Here is an 18,950-nt window from a genome sequence, read left to right on the forward strand (position 1 = left end):
TGAGCTCTTCTGTTACTATGCTTGTTACCGATCAAACTGTTCAAAACAACAGCTTTCCATGGTGGCGTTCAACCTCTAGCCAATTTGACTTTACAAGTTTCAGCAAAACTTGGGTAGGCTGTTTTGAAGAACAAGGTAGACTGTGAATGGCTTTTGGTTTTCTTTGTTTGAAAGTTCTACAGAAGCACATTACCCTGGGGCAAGAGAACTGCTTTTGCTGTCCTTGTGAAAATATGCCTGGGATTTGGCAAGTTTCAAAGCTTAATATATTATATCACTGTTTGGACATGCTCTGTAAAAGGTCAAAAACCTTAATCTACCCTGAATCCATTCATGGCAACAGGCATCTACTGGTTCTGGTCACCAGGTCAGCTCAGTGACTGAGGCAGTCAGTGTCTTTCACGCTCTGCTATGTCTATTTATTTCTTGTCTCCTATAAAAAAATCAGCAAACACAAATCCTGTAACTGAGGGAAATGCCACACTGAACCAAATGTGATCAGAAAGTTCCTGTAACACTCATTAAGATCCAGGCCTTTACCATGTTCAGACTGCACAACTATCCTCGCTGAGAACTGATATTGAAACATGTCTGTAAGAAAGGAGGTAACTGCAACACCATCACCACCTCCCTCCTCCTCTCCTCAGGAAGACGCATGGGCATGAGAGGCAGCATAAATATCTCCTTGCTGCTGTGAGGAAGGAAAAATTAAAAAACCTTTAGCTGTTGGTACAAAGTACTGTAAGAAGCTTCCTGGAGGAGAAGGAGAGGAAATATAAAGGGTATGCTCTGGTTACGATGAAAACCAACAGAGGAATGTTATAGTGCATGTACTTTTTTAAAAGCCGCACATTTTACTTTAAGTCTGTTCCATCGTACTTGCCAAAGGAAAGAGAAACCTCACATAGCGCCTCGAGAGGTTTCTCCCCAGGAAATCCTCATGTCTCCTTTGCTTGCACTGCTGATGTTGCTCAGAGCTGTCTGTCAGGCGACCTTTACAAGCACATTACCATGTTTGACAGCAACCCTCCGCCACAGAAGTTTCCAGAGAAGTTACCCCGCTCCATGAGGTTTCTCATTTTCCCTATTGGCTGCACAGCATTTCAGCGCTCTGCTAATTATATCAACACTCAGATACAAACTCACCAAAATAGACAGTGCTCTGAGGCCCCAGCTGCAGGGAAACAGACATCGTCTTTAAATAATCCAGGTAGAGAGGCAAGGGAGGTCAGAGCACCCCTGGGCCACCTCCCACTGCTAACGGGGACTGCAGACAACCTTGCTGGGACCAGCTCATGTCACTAATTAGGGTGCAGGTCCCAGGGCTTCAAAGGGACAGAGACTGACCAGAGGGGGTAACGCCATGAAGGAGATGCAGTGCCACAGCCCATTGTCAGCGGGACAAAGGGCCCTATTATTGCTCCAAAGAGCAGGGCAGTTCTTACTGTAATTAGGAGACAAAGATGCACGATTTAGGATTTTACATAATCAAGAGATACTCTCCCAAGCAGGAGACCCTCTCACACAATCAGTGGATTAAGTATTGTTTATTCTGCTGCAAGTAAACAATGAGGTGCTCACCCCCCCCCGCCCCCCCACCGCTTGGAACTTTACATGAAAAAGCAGTATTGGGGAAAACAATGCCGGGTGTCTTTTCATCTGACTTTGAACAGCTAACCCTGTGATTTAAAGCTGTTCATTTGACAGTATCTGGAAGGGTAATGGCCCACCCTGTAAATTAGCTGCTCACATACTGATCCGAGGGCTGCCAGACAGCCTTACCTTTGCTGCTGCTTAGCAGAGCCGGGCCAGAACAGACAGAGAGCTCTGGGGGCAAGAGGCTGTATTTACACAACAGCACTACAATGGCAGGATTAAAGGACCACAAGGAAGCCAGGCAGAAGCTCCTGCCCACCCTGGCACTTTGCTGCTGCTGGGGATGCACCCCTGAAGGAAGGTTGGTACCACCGTCAAGGCAATGCATGCTGCTGCACCGGTCCAGAGACAATGTCCGCAATCACAGAATCATAGAATCATTTAGGTTGGATCATTTTCATACTAACTACTGGGGGAACAAAAAGGAGTTGGATGTTTGCCCTGTGGTTTACAAACAAAGGCACGGCCAGGCAGATTGAGCATCACTTATTTTTGGCCATGACAAAACAGTCTGTGCTGGGCTACCTAAACCCGTAGCTCCAAACCGACTGCCAGACCTAGAGCAGCTGGCTCTGGGATGCACAAGATCTCATACCTGCATCACAGAAGTCCTGATGAAGTGACTCGACTTTTACAATATTGGCAATAAAAAGAGACTGAGGGTGTTCTGCTCCCTGCCCTTTGCTCATAACACAGCTGCTACGCTTTTTTGTTTGAACTTTAAGGAGCGTTCTTCCTCCTCATCTTCTACAATAAGAAAACACCAGGACTTGATGAACACCTTTTAACATTTTGCAATTTGCTCCCCTGCCACGAGCACACCCATACACACGTGCCTCTAGCAAAATATTCTCTTTTCTTTATCTCTCTCACTCAGAAAAACACCCCTAAGCCTCACCAAGAGGAATCATTTCAGTCACATGAACTCAGGACTGAGAATGGCATGGCACATTCAGTGTATCTTGTTGAATCCTACAAACAGTCTTGCAGAACCCTGGGAACCAGAGGGTTACAGCCCCTGCCTGCCAAGGATTTTAACCTATTTCCTTTGGGATGAAAGCATCACCTTAACAGCAGCCCAGACTGCTCTGCTTACCAGAGGATTTTCTGTTAGGTTGGGCCAAGCAGACAGTGTCATTTGACTTGTCTAGACTAGGACAAAAGGTGTGTTTTAAACCAGATAGGCAGGGCAAGTTGTATTTGAATATGTTAGCTGACCAGGGAGAACCACAGCTTCCTTGTCCTGTCCTATCTCCACTGACGTGTCTTAAATTGCTAAAGCAAATATTTGACAACCCCCCCCCCCTTACCATCGTCCAGACAAGGCCATAAAGACCAGCATCTCAGCACCACCCTTAACTCATGCCCACAGAGCTTGACAATCATGGTTTTGATTTAAGGACACGTTTTAGTCTTTGTTGCTCAATACAATCAAGGGTAGCAAAATCCATTTCAGGAGAATATTATCCAAAAGCAAGCGTCCTAATCCTAGAGAAAGAGTTGCATGAAGAGGAACAGCATGTCTGCCCAGCCAGTGTGTCTTTCTGCCTTGCCGCAGCAGACTGCAAAGCTGCCAAGCTAGAAGGGTATTCTGTTATCTTTTATCCAGCACTCAAAGCAAGAGAATCCACCTCTCCACTCAGGTCCATGGCATATAACTTTGCAAAGAGGTCATATCTTCATAGAAGCTTCAAAATGAGGCTAATGCCAGGAGAAGCCTAATATGACAGCTGCTTTGTCTAAAGCGTAAACTATATGGCAAAATTATCTCGGACTCCCTTTTGTGGGGATTGCAGAGCTCTTACCAGAGAACAACTGTTTCAGTTTTGCTCTTTAATGAAAATTTACTTCATTTACTTCGGAAACAGCAAACTTAATTTAATTAACTACTATTTGCTGGACCAAGTTTAAGAAAGAGCTTTCCAAATCCTTTCCCCAATAATTACAGCACTTAAATGCCTTTAAAAAATGGTTTTACACATATTTACCAAGGTTTCCTAATTAAAAAAAAATGGAAAATTTAATACAATTAATTCCATTTAATAAAATGGCATGGAGCAGAGCCATCCCATTCTATTAAGAAACTGTATTCAGGAGAGAGTGTTGACACTTCAAGATGCTGAATTCTGCACCATTCCGAAAAGATCACTAGAGTCCAATGTCCCAAATAAGCTTAAAACAATGACAATCTTCTGCAAATGGAAAATCTCCATTTCTAAAATAGCAGCTTTCCTACCTGTTTAAACTAGACTTGGAATATGTCTTTTATATCTTCATGTACCTGGCTCTACATTTTTCTATGGTAAAAAACAGGAAATAAAAAAGTATCAGGAGTCCCAGGGGCAATTACTTGAACAAAAACACAACACCCAAGCACCTTCCCAAATAATTAATAACTAATTTTTCCTTGTTAAGAAAAGCCGATTTAAGCCAAAATCCAAATCATTCCCTAACCTCAACAGGCAGAAAAGCGTAACACATTTTACTGAAAGTCTGGAACCAGAAATTCATCTGTCTTCACTCACTCCCACGACAGACAACAAAACCTTTACATTCAGCTGCCGCCTTCTCCCCAAGTGGAATAATCTCATAGGTTGGTACCTGAATACTTCTATCAAGTTTTGCTTCATGTTTTAAGCTTCTTTAGTCTAACCTGTTAAAATTTTGCTATGTTGGCATTTTACAGTTTTATGTAAAAACAGTGATGGGTTTGGAGGGGAGGAAGGGGTGCTTTAATTTCTTCTAAAAACATTCCCAGCTATTAACTGGCAAGATTTCCTGTATTTGCAAAAAACAGTAAAATTAAGCCCTACAGCACCCTGGTGACACAAGATGAGGCAGAAACATTTAAAAACCTGTTCAAAATCACAAAGAGGGGCAGTTAACAGTGCAGGGGGCTGAATGGCTGTACCCCTCCCCAGCAGGCTCCCTCAGGTCATCTGGTGACCAGAAACACTCTTGGGACTATTTCTTACCTCAGTGAATTATCTGGATGTGTCTCCATGTGGGACTCCAGCCCATACTTGCAAAAAAAATCTTTGAAACACACTGGACAATGATAAACTTCCTCCTCAGCCTTCTTATCCCCTTCACCGGAGTGACCATCCTCGACAACCTTCAGAGAAAGGGGAAAAAACTTCACTAGACCAAATCTTAACCAACAAACTAAACATGCAATCCATTCAAAGTCCTTCTCTTAAAAACGAAGTAGTGGGCTTCATCCTTAACATTGCTGCAGGCGACCAGAAATTACCCATTTCAGCAACAGAGAGGGTAAGTGACAGAGCCTCTGCGTGTGTGTGAGAAGGTTCATGACAGAAAAGGAGGCTCAGTAGGAGATAAAGTACGCAGCTAAGTCACGGATACATCAGTTCTAACGAGAAACTGCGATTTGAACAACTTATAAACCCGTATGTTTATATACCACTGAACTAGCATTCCTCCCCCCTCAGAAAGCCAGGCGAGCTGTCAGCCTAAATTATTTATGCCACTGAAGATACTGCCAACTGCTAACTCAAGTGGTCCAGGGAAAAGCAATAAACTTCTGCATGTTTTCTATAGCCCTCTTCTGATTACAGGAAGAAAAGCATGCATATAACAAGGGATACTGAGCTAAATGAAACTGCTACTAGTTTGCCATTTAGAGATAGTAAGTGGAAAGGGTCGAGTTAAGTTTGGCAGCCACCATAGGTTTTGTACAAATGACTGAAATGCACTAAAATATTTCACAAATAAAACCCTAATGGAAATGCCTAGCCTTCAAATACATATTTTCTGGTTGCTCTTGCAACTCCAATAATGCAGGATTATGCTACTGTGAAAGGGAAATGTACTACAGATTATTTTTTTTTTCTGGATCAAGACAAAAACAGACTTAAGCTGTCGCTGCTTCTGAAGTAAACACTGTTTTTTTAAAAGTTCAAATCACTATCCTGCAAGACTACTATGAATTAAATGGGAGAAAACAAAACTAGGGGAAAAGCTGCAGCAGCAAAAGAATAGTTCATCCTCTTGTCATCCAATATCAATTATCTAATATAAATCATATGCAAATCCAAAAATTTAAACAATAAAGAATTGAACAAATTGAATTCTTTCAATCTCTGAAATTAGAAACTCATTTTCAATCTCAGACAACAGTGTTGGCTGCACAGGAAAAGCATGGCATCTTAAGATATGTACAGGTCTGTAACAAGCCCACATTTTAATATTTCTATGCTGACTGCATGCACTCAACAGCTGACAGTTTAGGAGGTAGCCAGGAACATCTTTTGCTTCATGCCCCATAAAGAACCTTTTTTGCAGGTGTCCTCTCCTCTCTGTCCATCTCAGCATCGTGACTAAACTTCCGTTTCGAAGATAATCGCCTGCGCTTCAGCGGCGACGGGGGAGTTGTGCTCGCTGTGCTGTTCGGATCCTTCTCGTGAATCTTCATGTGCCTGAACAGGAGGGGGAAGAAGACACTGTTAGCAGCCAAATCGGAGAGGAAAGTCTGCGTAAATTTTAATGCCAACACCACTTCTAAGGCTTGCCTTCAAATGATACCAGCAGAGATCCCATAAACCGGACTGAACTTCTGAAAAGCAGCTGGGGCACGACCCAGCACGGGCCGTTTGCAGCGCCCATGACCCTGCGGGGCCACGGCAGGGAGCCCGGCAGCTCTCCCCCATGCCCCAACCCCACAGCTCGGCGCCTGCCCTGCTGCCATCTAGCCCCATGAGCACCGTATCTGTCCCCCACCATCCAAGAGGCCCTGCTTCTGCCTAATACTGCACAGCAATCCACACGCCCGGCCTCCCAGTCTTGTGGTAGTCGAGTAAGTAAAAGACTGCATCGTAGCATCCATTTCTCTCAGTGCAAAAAAAAGTGTCCCATCTTCAGCTGGCTCTCCTTTTGTAGTTTCAGACGGATCTGTATATGCCAATGTCAGAGCAACACTTCTTAAATACATTTGTTTCCTTCTCATCCTTAATGTGTTGGTGCACCCCAGTATCCAATTTCAACTGCAACTTTGAAGTCAAGATATATCTGGTCACACTGTTCAGCTGCAGCAGGTATGGCTTGCAAAACTCTGTATTGCCGAAGCACGTTCACAAACCTGCTTCCCCAGGAAAACAACTATTTCTTGTCACAAAGACAGTGGAAAGGGGACAGGGACAAAACGGCTCAGGAAGCAATCTCATGAATATCTGTATAGCTGACCCGCTTTGCCTTCTAGTTTTCTGTACTTGCAACCTGAGGAAGACACTGTCATCTAGTTCCCTTCAGTCAGACGAAAGGTATTGCTCCCGTGCTTCTTTTTCTGAGCACTCAAAGCTCAAATTGTAAATTTTCTTTTTAAAAAAAATGTAGGGCCTTTAGCCTCACTTCAAATTTGCAGTGCTTTTGAAAAAAATCAAACTTGCACTCCTACATGCAATGAAAATTTTTGCTTCTAATAGCTAGAAATAGGAGTGCAGGAGAGAGTTGCCCTTTGTCCAGTCGACTGACTTCAAAGCAGCACAAGGGAGACAATGTTAATGGCATTTGGGCACATCCTTCAGAAGTCACACCCACAACTCGGCTCAGGACTGTGCCATTTAACTTGACTGCACGCTATCATGTTCAAACATGAGAGAATGTTGTAACCTAGACGAGTCTCGTATGTCCTCATAACTGCTTGGGTGTTATGACATAAAATCCGTTTTAGTTTTGGATGCCAAGGGCATGATGCTTCAAGATAACACACTGGACCGAACTGACCCACGGGCAGACTCCACCAGAGCTGCTGGGAGGACTGTCTCCTTAACACAATGCTTTTTTTAACATTTCCTTTCACCATCTCTGAACCTTAAAAAAAAAAAAAAAAAAAAAAAAGGCATCTAAATTACCATCTCAAACTACAGCCAGGCTTCTGAGGGTGTTATGCGGGAACAGCCTCAAGCTAAAAGCACCACATGTACCAGAATCGATGCAAGATTAAAATGGCTGTTCAGCTACTGCCTGCTTCCAACACCCGGCAAGGCTGGGGCTGCTCAGAGGACCAGGTCCACATGAGGAAAACGTGGTTCCCCCGGCCTCCCAGTAACCCTCACTGGTCACACAAACGGTGGACGGACACTGGTGTCACCTGTCAGTCACACTGTTGGAGGTTCGAGGAGGAGAGAGCATCTGTGTGCAGACGTGCCCAGCAGGTTGGGCACAGCATCATGGAAGCGTTGCTGAATTTGTCTGACCTCTTTCCCTGCCGATTGCCTGACTGGGAGCAGAAGGAAAGTTGAAACTCTGAGGGTTTGGCTCTCTCCAGGTTCGACAGGACCCAGGGAGAAGTTGGAGCGCTGACACAGCCTCTGAGTGCAGTGCACTCCCCTGCCTCAGCCCCCTGGTAGCCCTGCCACCATAGGCACCAAAGCTGACTGATTTATCTGCATGAATCCAGTGCTACCTGGTCTCACAAACTCTGCTGGGAAGGCATCTGCAGGTACCGTACTGCCTCATTTTCTTTAGTCTTTTTTTTCTTTCTCTATGGCACTGACCTAACTTCTCCTGCTAGCTAGAGCTTCCTATGGGTGATAAATCAACAGCGTGAGGAGCAGTTGTTTGTATTCATGCAAGAATAAGGGAGAAGAAACCAGTTACTTGTTCAAAGGGTTTCTGTCCACAATGGTTGAAGATAAAACTCAAAAAGCATCTGGGAACAACAAAACGTAGTATTCAATTGCACAGGCAAAGCAAAACCTGGAAGGTGGTTTGTTGGGTCTTTTTTTTTTTTTTCTCCTCCTCCTTTTTTTTTTCCTTCTTTTTTTCTTTTCAGTAAAGACTGCTTTCCAGTTTCAATGAGCTCTTGAAAGTGAGACAGAGGCTTTTGCATGTGCCTGTCTGTCCGCCGGCCCCAGACACACACACATGGCCTGCATGCTTAACCTTGTGGCAGCTTGGCTGATGCATAGCTAATATTACTTGGCCAGTTACTTTTCAGATAGCTAGAGAGCAAAAGCAGTCAAGCTAAATCACATTCACCCAGAAAACAAACAAACAAAAAAACCTGCTATGCATTAAGCATGGGACTTTTTGTTCCTATTTTCTTTTAACATCTCTTTTCTGCTAGTAACAAGTATGCAGAACTCCTGTTTAGTAGCTACCTATGCAAAACAGCTTCCTTAGGGCTAAGTTCTCTCCTCTTGCTGTTTGTCCACCTGTTGAACTCTGCCTTTTGATGGAGCTGTTCCTACTTGAGAGGGGTGCGATGGCACATCCACAGCATACCAAGAGGAGAAAGTGTTGAGACCCCCAGGTTCGTGCCAGTCCAACCTGGCACCTCTGCCTGGTATGACCTAACGCATGCAAACATACTGGCTCCTGCAAGTCCCAAAAGCAGTCCAGCCTTGTCTGCAATATAACATATACTAACAAGGCACAGCTTGCTAACGTGGGTGCAGCACCACAGTGACGGGGCTTTGCTACATCTAGTGTCCAAGTCATCGACTGCCCCCAACTTGCAGTTCTCCTTCCTGCAACGTGCATGCTTTTGCCATGCCCTAAAAGTGAGAGCAGAATCCGTACCCACAGCAAGGAATGTGGTAATCCCTTCATGTTTTAGTTTTGCATATTTCAAAGGAAGCAGCTCGAGCTATTAAGCTATAAACAGGAAGAAACCCTGACTGCACCTTTGACTTTTACTGTGTAGGTCAAATATCACAGCGGTTGTGATAGCTCTCGGCATGCCATCATTAAGGAAAAAAGAAAAATCCAAAACCTAAGCAGCCGGTTCCAGAGCTGTTAAGAAGAGTCGCAACCTGTCCACATTACAGCCAGCAAGTTTGTTCCTTTGGCAGGTTAAGCAAGTTTCACTACATCAAGTCAAGGGTGGAGAGGAAAAAGATTACTAGACCTACAGCCCAAGATAAGCGGGAAGATAAAGCCAAGCAGTACAAAGGATAGACACAATCTTCATCTCTCTTTTACTTTGCAACATGGATGTCATTCTGCCTCAAGAAAACATTTATCACACAACTTGGGTTTAACTGCAGCAGATGCCAAGTCACATCCACATCCACAATCTGTCTTTTAAAGTTAAACACTCCCTTCAGCAAGGCTCCTTTCACTTAAAAAGTTTCCTAACTGTAATTGGGGGGGGAAGTATTTGTGTTGCCTTATCCTCCCTTAGAAGAGTTTGCCTTGATTAGATCTTACATGTAATGCTGAAAATGCTCGACCTCACAGTTTAGCCTGCCAAGATACAAGGAGAACAGGAACAAAGCTGTGCTTAGAAGTTATTTTCCCATTGTGACTATAACAACATATTTTGGCCTGACAACACTGGCATACTTTGAATACGAAAGCCAGGCTCATAAGTCAGCCTGGCTTTCAGCATCTTACAATGATAAAGGAAAATGATATGACATTCATCAGTTCCACAAAATAAAGATAAACACTCAACACTTTAAGTGAGAATGTAGTTAAAAAAAAGGGCAAAATAAGGACATGCACAGAAATGCTCATATTCAGCCACAGATGCAGGTTACAGTAACATGTGCCAGCAGCTCTGAAGTTACCACTACTGCAGCTCAGAAGAGAGCCAGAGCCACAGAGGATAAAACTTGGCTTTTTTTTCTAATTTAAATCAATGAATTGTGCCTCTGAGCCATCCTACAGAGCAACCCAAGAATCGCAGACAAGCTTAGGAAGGTACAGAGCCCTGAAGCCTGCACTTCATATGGCATCCAGCTCTGGAGTTACTGCGTCCAGCTCTGGAGTCCTCAGCACAGGAAAGGCATGGATCTGTTGGAGCAGGTCCAGAGGAGGGCTACAAAAATGGTCAGAGGGATGGAACACCTCTCCTGTGAGGAAAGGCTGAGAGAGTTGGGGTTGTTCAGCCTGGAGAAGAGAAGGCTCTGGGGAGATCTTATTGTGGCCTTTCAGTACTTAACTGGGGCTTCTAAGAAAGATGGGGACAGACTTTTTAGCAGGGCCTGTTGCAGTAGGACAAGGGGTAATGGTTTTAAACTAAAAAGAGCATAGAATTAGACTAGATATAAGGAAGAAATTTTTTTATGATGAGGGTGGTGAAACACTGGAACAGGTTGCCCAGAGAGGCTGTAGATCCCCCATCCCTGGAAACATTCAAGGTTAGGTTGGACAGGGCTCTGAGCAACCTGATCTAGTTGAAGTTGTCCCTGCTCATTGCAGGGGGGTTGGACTAGATGACCTTTAAAGGTCCCTTCCAACCCAAACTATTCTATGATTCTATGATTCTGTTGTTATTAGCCTCCCCAGCACCCATGTACACATACGCTTGGACAGCACTGAGGGTGGAACACTAAAGTGCAACCACGATACACAGGATGAAAGGAAGGAGATAAAAATTTGATCTTAATACTAGGGAGGACTCCCTTGCACTAAGTGCTAGCTAGCCTCATTTAACCTCACAGAGAAAGTGGTGGAACTCTATTTAAAACGAGACCAGATGGAGAGCCAGAAGAATTTGTAAAGAATAATCCTGAAATGGAAAAAGGAAATTAAATCTTTTCAAACAAGGTCTGATCCACCTCTGAACTAAACTAGCGTTTAAGAACTGCTATGCAAAAAATGCAGATAGCTTGCTACACACTATGCTTTTTGCAGCACAGCTGTACATGAAAAAGCTCTCCTTGTAATCTCTTCCCTCCCCCTCACGCAAGAAATTTCCCAGGTGAGCCAAGAGGATCCAACTGTGTTAGGACTGTGTGCCAGTCAGCCCTCTTGACAAAATCACATTTTTCAAGTGCTTGACTGCCTTTCATTCCATCTTCCCTGTGAGAATCACCTTCCACTTCCCCTCTTCTGACACAACTTTCCTCTCCCCTCTAATGGTCACGTGAACAGGATGACTAAGATGATACTGCACAAAAATTCCCCGAGCTTCTTTCTTTTTTCTTTTTTAAAACAAATGGGCAGAAAAAGTTTTCAGCCCCACACTGTAATGCAGAGTGTGATTTCAGAAGGGTGAATATTCCACCAGAACAGTATCAAGTGAATACTTTGCTACTTTTCGTTGAAGAAGAGACTTCTGTAATAATAAAAAAATGCAGAACTCAAGTACCTTACTCCTTTTTCTCCCCGCGGATGGTGCTGGATCAGTGCCTAAGGGAGGTGACTCATGGCGGGGGGGAAAGGGCATGTGTCCTAATGAAGTGACACGCAGCTCCTGCTGGTCACATCCCAGTCTTCACCGCATCTCCAAAAAGGGCTGCTGTATTTTTTTAATGCCGAGAGGATTTGCATGTTGATCATATAAGCTTTCTGGAGGTCTCGAAACAGGGCAGCCTACAGCTTCAATGCCAAAACCAGAACGTGGGCAGGTTTTGACTGGCTGGCTCAAGGCTAGAGCGAGGAGTCAAAGCATCCTGAAAGAGGCAACTGCAAGAAGCAGCTGCTCCCAGCTCCGGGTCCCACTGAATTATGAACAAAACCAGGAGCTCCTGCTTTGCATGCAGATAACCCGATCAGCACCACTTTGGCTCTTGGAGAGGAAGCATCCCTCAGCATGTGTGGGAATCCTTCACCTCTTAACTCTGGAGAGAAAAACCACACCGTAGCTGCAGCCTGGGTTTCCACAGCTGCTGATGTGCTCCACGTCCCTAAGAGAAAGGGCCTGCCTGGCTCAGAGGCCCAGGCAAAAGCAAGGTGTGGAACGAAAGGGTGTATCTGCAGCCTCTGAGCAGGGTCCAGAGTTAAGCCTCTCCCTTATAACTATGGCAGCACAAGCATTCCTGGCTTTCAGTCAAGAGAGGTTTATGCCAGGTAGGTCTGATTAGAAGGAGCAGCATGTCCAGAGGGGGAGCAGCAAGCAATTTCACTGAGGCCTGGCTGGGAAAGTCCCAGCATCTAAATCAAGATTAATTCTTGAGCACAGGATCCAGTGCATGTATAAACACCCTCCTCCTCCCTCACATCTCCATGCCTGTGGAAACGCAGTGGGGAGGCCAATGAATCCGGGCATTATCAGTCCAGAGAGATCATCTGACAGTATCAAGTTCAGGTTCTGGCTTCAAATCCCACATTTTATTCTAAGTTTCTCCACTTTACCACTAGATGTACCCTAGACTCTACTGTATTGCACATGGCTGTTCATCATCTCCCTCGTGATTTCTGAGCAGTTTGATATCAAAATCAAGGCGACGATCCTCATACATCTGATGCCTATCTAAAGACAAGGGAACCACACATCCAACCACTCAGAGACTAAATAAAAACCAGTGCCTTCCATCTTTCACCTTATTTAAAATACACTTTTTTTTTTTTTTCCTCCAATGTAAAGAGTTCTTCAAGTTCACCAAGCTAGTCTGGGAAGGACTGAGCTGGTCAGATGCCCTAAATACAATCTAATTGATGCAACTGCTTTACCTCTTGCACTGTTTTCTTCCCTGAGATCTTTCACTTACATTGCTACCTTCAAATACCAGTAAATAATCTCCAAAGAACCAAAAAAACATGTTTTCAATAACCTACAGTAAAGAAAAAGCACGTCTATCATTCAGAACATGACCAAACATCTCTGTATTTAAAAAAAAAGTCTTCTTTGTCTAAGCTTCAACTTCGTGCCACTGTATCAGAACCAATAAGAGTGCAGGATGCTTCCGAGACAGGTTGAAATTAGAACTGTGACGTTCTTCAGGCCCCATGGAATGAAAAATGGCCCCCAGAGTAAGAAAAGGCAGCCTTCAAAATTACACTGATAACATCTCTTTTGAGAGATTTCTAGGTCACGTCATCTTTGCCACTGTTTTTGTTTCATTCTGCTTAACAAATGTTACTTCAGCCCAAATTGTCTTGAAATGTAGGAAAACCCAGGGAACTCCTCTTCAAAACTTCTGCCATTTGACATGCATGGGAAGTAAATCCTAAACAAACAGAAAGTGAAGCAGCAGCATTTTTAGGAGCAATCACTTAATATACTGCTGCTAACCCTCTCCTCAAGAGTCTTGCGAATATGACTGGAACTTAAGCCAAAAGTGCAGTAACACTATACCCTTTGGTTAAAGAGTTTAGTCAGTTGTTTGTTTGTTAAAACATGTAGAGAATCTGTATTGACAATGTATTTCCAGTGCTAATTACCAACATCACCCACTTAAGAGAGCAATCCACTCAGCCCTTGCCAGTTGTAATCACAGGAACCACCAGAAAGATGCAGGTAATTTTGCAAATCAGACACGATCTGTACTTGGACAAGTTTCTGTTTGTCTTCTCTTCTTGGCTTGTTTGCTATTTGTATCCTCAAAAAAACCCCAAAATGACCCAAAAAGCCCTCAGACATGCATGCACACTTCACAGCAAGTCAAGAGACATTGGAATACCAAAAACCCAACCATCTGGGAAACACCCTCTTACAACTGCAGAGCAATCTCAAAACAAATTTCAAGTACCACCAAATATTCTAGTGGTAACCAGTGCTGAATGCTAGCATGGGATAAACAAAATGAAGCTGAACAGCAAGAAATCTCCATGGCTATGCTATTAAGAAAGCCATTGCAATGCATGCTGTGAAAGAGCAGGGTGGGGCGAACAGGTCCCAGGAAGGATCAGATTGGGAAGCACTGACTCATTTTAGCCACACGTCTGCAACCAGGCACAGCAGGAGATCCCCCAGCTAGCACTCCCCACAGCATCCACGCGCTGCAATCTTGCCGGCGCAGTGGCACAGCTCATTATCCTCATGGAGGCCCCAGCACTTATTAGCTCTGCCTATCAGGGCTAACACAGCCCCAGAGAGCCTCCCCGCATAGCAGCGTGCAGCAGCATGTGGGTGTAGCAGCCCCCTTGGCGTCACCCCGGGAATTGCTGCAGCCCAAGGTGCCACACAGACATGCCATAGGCATCCCCCCAAGTTCAGTGCGGGCTGCCGCGCTGTCTAACTCCCTGCACAATGAGGTTCTCCCAGCAAAGCAAAAATAGCCTTACAGCAGGGTGGCAGACAGCATCATTAGGATGACATGAGCATTATTATTTAGATCCACCAAGACTAGCTCGGTGCGCTAAGGCTGCAAAAGCCACCTGTGATTACATTCAAATGACAGATTAGAAATCCCTTTTCAGTGCTACCAGGACAGTCTGCAAAGTTAACCAGTGCCATGCAGCTGCCAATACATGATACCTAAGGATATATGATACACATGCATGCACACAAAGCATTTTGTATTTTTATCCTAGAGTAAAAATTTGCTTCACTGTGAATAAAGGCAAGTTGTAAGCATGAGTGAGAGTAAAGATACTGATCTACAAATCCAAGGGGGGGGGGGGTACCATTTCTGAATAATTATGCTGTATACACATTTAAGCAACTACTTGCTACACAGAATCAGCAAGTTCAAACAGGCTGAGATTGATATAACCGCATTCCCAGCTTGGCTCAAAGTACTCCTTTTCCCTACCAGCAGCATTGTCAGAACACCTCAAAGGAAAAAAGGGAGACAAATATCTGCCTGATGATGTTGTGACAGGGAAGTGATTCAAACCATGCCTCCAAAGCAAAGCTTCCCAAAGCACAGCAAAAGAAAGCATACATTTGCAGTTTGCATCAACCCTTGCACAAGGGAGGGCAAAAGAGGAGGGCAATGCAGTGTGAGCTTCCCAGTATAACTTCCACCAAACTGCCTGCCTGCAGTCTGCACTGAATTCAGAGCAGACCTAAATTAACAATGCCAAATACTGCAAGGAGACTTCCAAGCCATAAGAAACTCTTTCATAAGGGACAGTATTAAACAAGATCCTTCTGAGGCCCCTGTAATTCCTTAAGCTTGGAGACAAAAGTTTATTAACAACAATAAAATTAAGCAGGAATAAGATTTTTTTTAAAGTGTACCAAACACTTGGCCTGGGACATTCTGAACTGCTGTTTTCTTTCATCTTTTTGGAAATTTGTGGTTTTCAGGCACATCCTTTAGTTATCATGGTATATAACCTTAGCCAATTACTTCATTGCTGATTTTTCAGGAAACTTCAGGTTTAAAGAAAACAAGTGGTTTTAGATGGTAAGGACAATTAAAGCAGTTTCAAATTTTAGCATCAGGAAAAAAAGGCAGAGGGGGAGAGAAAGAGAGAGAAAATTAGAGAAAGGATGTCAGAAGGCGGAAAAGTTTTACCCTTATGAGCAAACACAGTTGAAGAAGTCCTACGTACGTCCTGCCCCCCCCTCCAAACCGCACCCCTTTACCAACCAAGCAAACATAAGCCCCAGCTACTTCCCAAAACCAGGCAAAGCCCTCACGCAGTTGCTTCCCTCTCACACTCCACTGTTGAGCAATCCTGATGGCACACAGCACAGAACAACTTGCTGCGTCACACAGCTCAAGGAGGAAAAAATAGACAGCCACAGCAATGCTGGGGACACTGTGCAGATGGAGCAGAATACCTCCCCCCGGCACACACACACACGCACTCAAGGAAGCTGCACTAGATAAGAGAAGCACATCTTCGTTAAAGCAGGGTCTTTGCATCACCCCGCTATCAGCAGTCACCAAGTAACTCGAGGGGCAAGGAAGTAAGAGGTTATCACTGCACACACACAAGTTGTGCAAACTTTTCCCAGCGCTGAGGACGGCATCCTAGCAAAAGCTTTCACGTGCTCAGCCCATTTCCTCTCCTGTTCCTGAACATGTGGTCCTCCTTCCTCACCAGTGGTGATCTCACAGCATTCCCTGCCGAGCACAGAAGCACTAGAAAAAGGTTTTGCGTCTTGTTACATGTCTGTTTAGTCAAGTGTAGTAGCTGGAAACAGAAGTCCCCACATGACTTGTGCTACTTTATGGGAGTTTGGGAACTTTCACCCTCAAGTGAAATTAATTTTGGTGCAGTCCATAAGCAATATGGATTGCCTTACTCTCTTCACCCTCAGTTTGAAACTGTCAAGAAAGACGACACATTGAGGTGGCTTGATGTCAAAAATGAGCCATACAGAAGTTGTACACCTCTTCTGTTTTAAGACATCTTTCCACATAAAGCACTGGAGAGCTGACTCTGAGGATTTACCAAAAAATCACTGAGAATGTTTAGAAAACTTCAGCTAAGAGAGCAGCCTGAAGAATTCAGCATATCTATAGAAAGTTATAGAAGAAACAGAAAGCAGTATTCGCATATTGTGTGCTATTTACCAGTTGTATAATGGCACTGCTACTTTATAGACCGTGCCTTTGCCTAAGCTGTGTGCATCATGGCTCAGAAACCCAAGTGAAAGGCCCTGGTTAAGCCCAAACGCCAAGATTCCCCTCACTGTTTTTTTTTTACAGCTAAAGAAGTTTCCCCAAATGCTGTCAATGAACAGCCTATTTTAAAAAGAGGGGAGAAAACAAAGAGGAAGAAACCTGCTGACCCTGAGAGGGGGTACATTCTGCAGTTTGCTGGTTCCAGCATGCTGAACTAGAACAGGTTGAGCAGGTTACATACTGGGGGGAGAAAAGGTAAAGCTGGAAGACATACATTAAAAGTGGAACGACAGCAACCACAAATGCAGTTTGAGATAGACTTTTTCCTCATTCTCGTCAGTACTTGGCCCAGGGGTCTTTTCAGACAACAGGAGGAACAGTGAACACACATTCATTAGAGAAGTGATGCAAGCATTTCTGACGTGTGCACACACAACTGGCTGAGCAAAGATTACCTTAACATACAAACTCTCCCAGCAAATTTTCTCACCACCAGCATTTTCTACACAGAATCACTCAACTGAAGTACAAGCTAAAAGACAAACCACCAACCGAAATGCCAAAAACCCAACACGTTACTTGTTAACCTCGAAGCTAACATCTCTGCAAGAATGACGTTTATGTGTCGGGCTTATGGCAAAGGACTAAAAGCACCTAAACTCCCCGCAAAGATCCCCTGGGTTTTCTAGTACTTGCTAAGTCTTGTATTTATTTTGTAGCTCTTCAAGGTGAGAAGGGGAGGTAACATCCCTGAGAATACTAGACCTTCAGAGGAGGTGATGTTTCTGAAAGGTACTTTAGCTGGAAAGATCAAGGTCTTGTGCTGCCAGGCTAGTCTCATCTGTCAAGTGGCTTGTGCTCATTTGAACTGTGACATGGGTAACAAAGCAGCACTAAGCTACGCTCAATATGCTCTGTTATACGGAGATTTATGTTATTGCCCGTGAGGAGGGTGGTATTACTCAGTTACGTCAGACTACCTTCCCCTCGGCACCAGTCGCATCAGAAACCTAAACTTATTGAAAGCAGCATGTACTCTTTTTTTGCCTGCAGAAATCCAAAACATAAAAATCCACAACCTTACAATGCACAAGATCAGACTTAGCTATTCCTCAGAGGCAACACACACAAAATCTAGGACTGAAAAGCACACTGAAGTCTTTCTTATGTTGAGGTACTGAAGAGCTCTGGAGATGCAAGTATAATGTTCCTCATTGTGTACACTTCAGTTCTCAAGAACAATGGAGCTAATTAAGGTCTGCGTATAAATCTTAACTCTGCACTTCCTTGCTTCGCTTGATTCTAATCAGATCTCAGCGTTCATGTTTTTGTGTTAACTTCCTTTGCTGTTCTTTAATGATAACTGAAGGGGGATACTGTCCAAGGCTACAAGCAGCATGTAACATGTCTGAAATCATGGCACCTCCTTTCACCTCCGACTGCTCACAGAGGTACTGTGGCACAAGGGCTCCTTCAGAGCCTCTTACTGCTAAAGATATCTATGGATGGTTTTTTTGTAGCACCCTATTTATGCGTCATGTGAATTAAATAGAAGTTTATATAAAGTCTTTACAAAAGATGACCAATCTACTTAGCAACAGTGAGACAGACAAAAGTTTCTGCCTGGGACCATTAAAAATACTGTTGTCTTCTACTTCTTATCAAAGACAGAGAAGCAGACTTGCTTACTGCTATACTGGTGTTGAAAAAGTCTGACCTTTTCTTTCTTTCTTTCTTTTTTAATCTTCTTCAAAACATAGGGATCCCAGCAGAATACCAAACATTTACTCTGGATATATCTGCTGACAGGACAGAGAACAAAAAAACTTCCCTCTGCCTGTTTCCCCATCCTTATTTACAAAATGTATTAGCAAAAACGTAAGAAACATTTTTTAATTGCAAAGAAAACCAAAACAGCTATCACATCTCACCTGTCTCCTACAACCACAGTCATCAGTTAGCAGAAGCAGAAATTAGTCTTTTGTGTTTGCTATCCCTGCTCAAGAATTAGGGCACTTGCATTTGCTGAAGCTTATCTTTCACGAGGATGCTGACAGTGGTTAAATCATCCCCCATGTATAAGGAATGGATCTGAAAGCCTGTAATACAGCCTGCTTCTTCATATTTAAGAGCACT

At 43.9% G+C, this 18,950-nt stretch overlaps 1 protein-coding gene across 6 annotated transcripts in view; it reads right to left on the reverse strand.

Annotated features, from left to right (window-relative positions):
- RREB1 (ras responsive element binding protein 1) overlaps positions 1-18,950 on the reverse strand; it is a 127,461-nt gene that overhangs the window by 36,738 nt on the left and 71,773 nt on the right. For 5 of the 6 annotated variants that reach the window (XM_052776920.1, XM_052777018.1, XM_052777192.1 and 2 more), the window contains 2 exons: positions 5,951-6,095; positions 4,632-4,771 (listed from right to left, as the gene is read on the reverse strand). In XM_052776920.1, coding sequence (XP_052632880.1) covers positions 4,632-4,771; positions 5,951-6,095 — 285 coding nt within the window. Of the gene's footprint in view, positions 1-4,631; positions 4,772-5,950; positions 6,096-7,765; positions 8,408-18,950 lie in introns of those variants that run through there. The other variant, XM_052777282.1, reaches the window with a different exon arrangement.

Source organism: Harpia harpyja, chromosome 1, assembly GCF_026419915.1.
Source record: "Harpia harpyja isolate bHarHar1 chromosome 1, bHarHar1 primary haplotype, whole genome shotgun sequence".
Lineage (NCBI taxonomy): Eukaryota > Metazoa > Chordata > Aves > Accipitriformes > Accipitridae > Harpia > Harpia harpyja.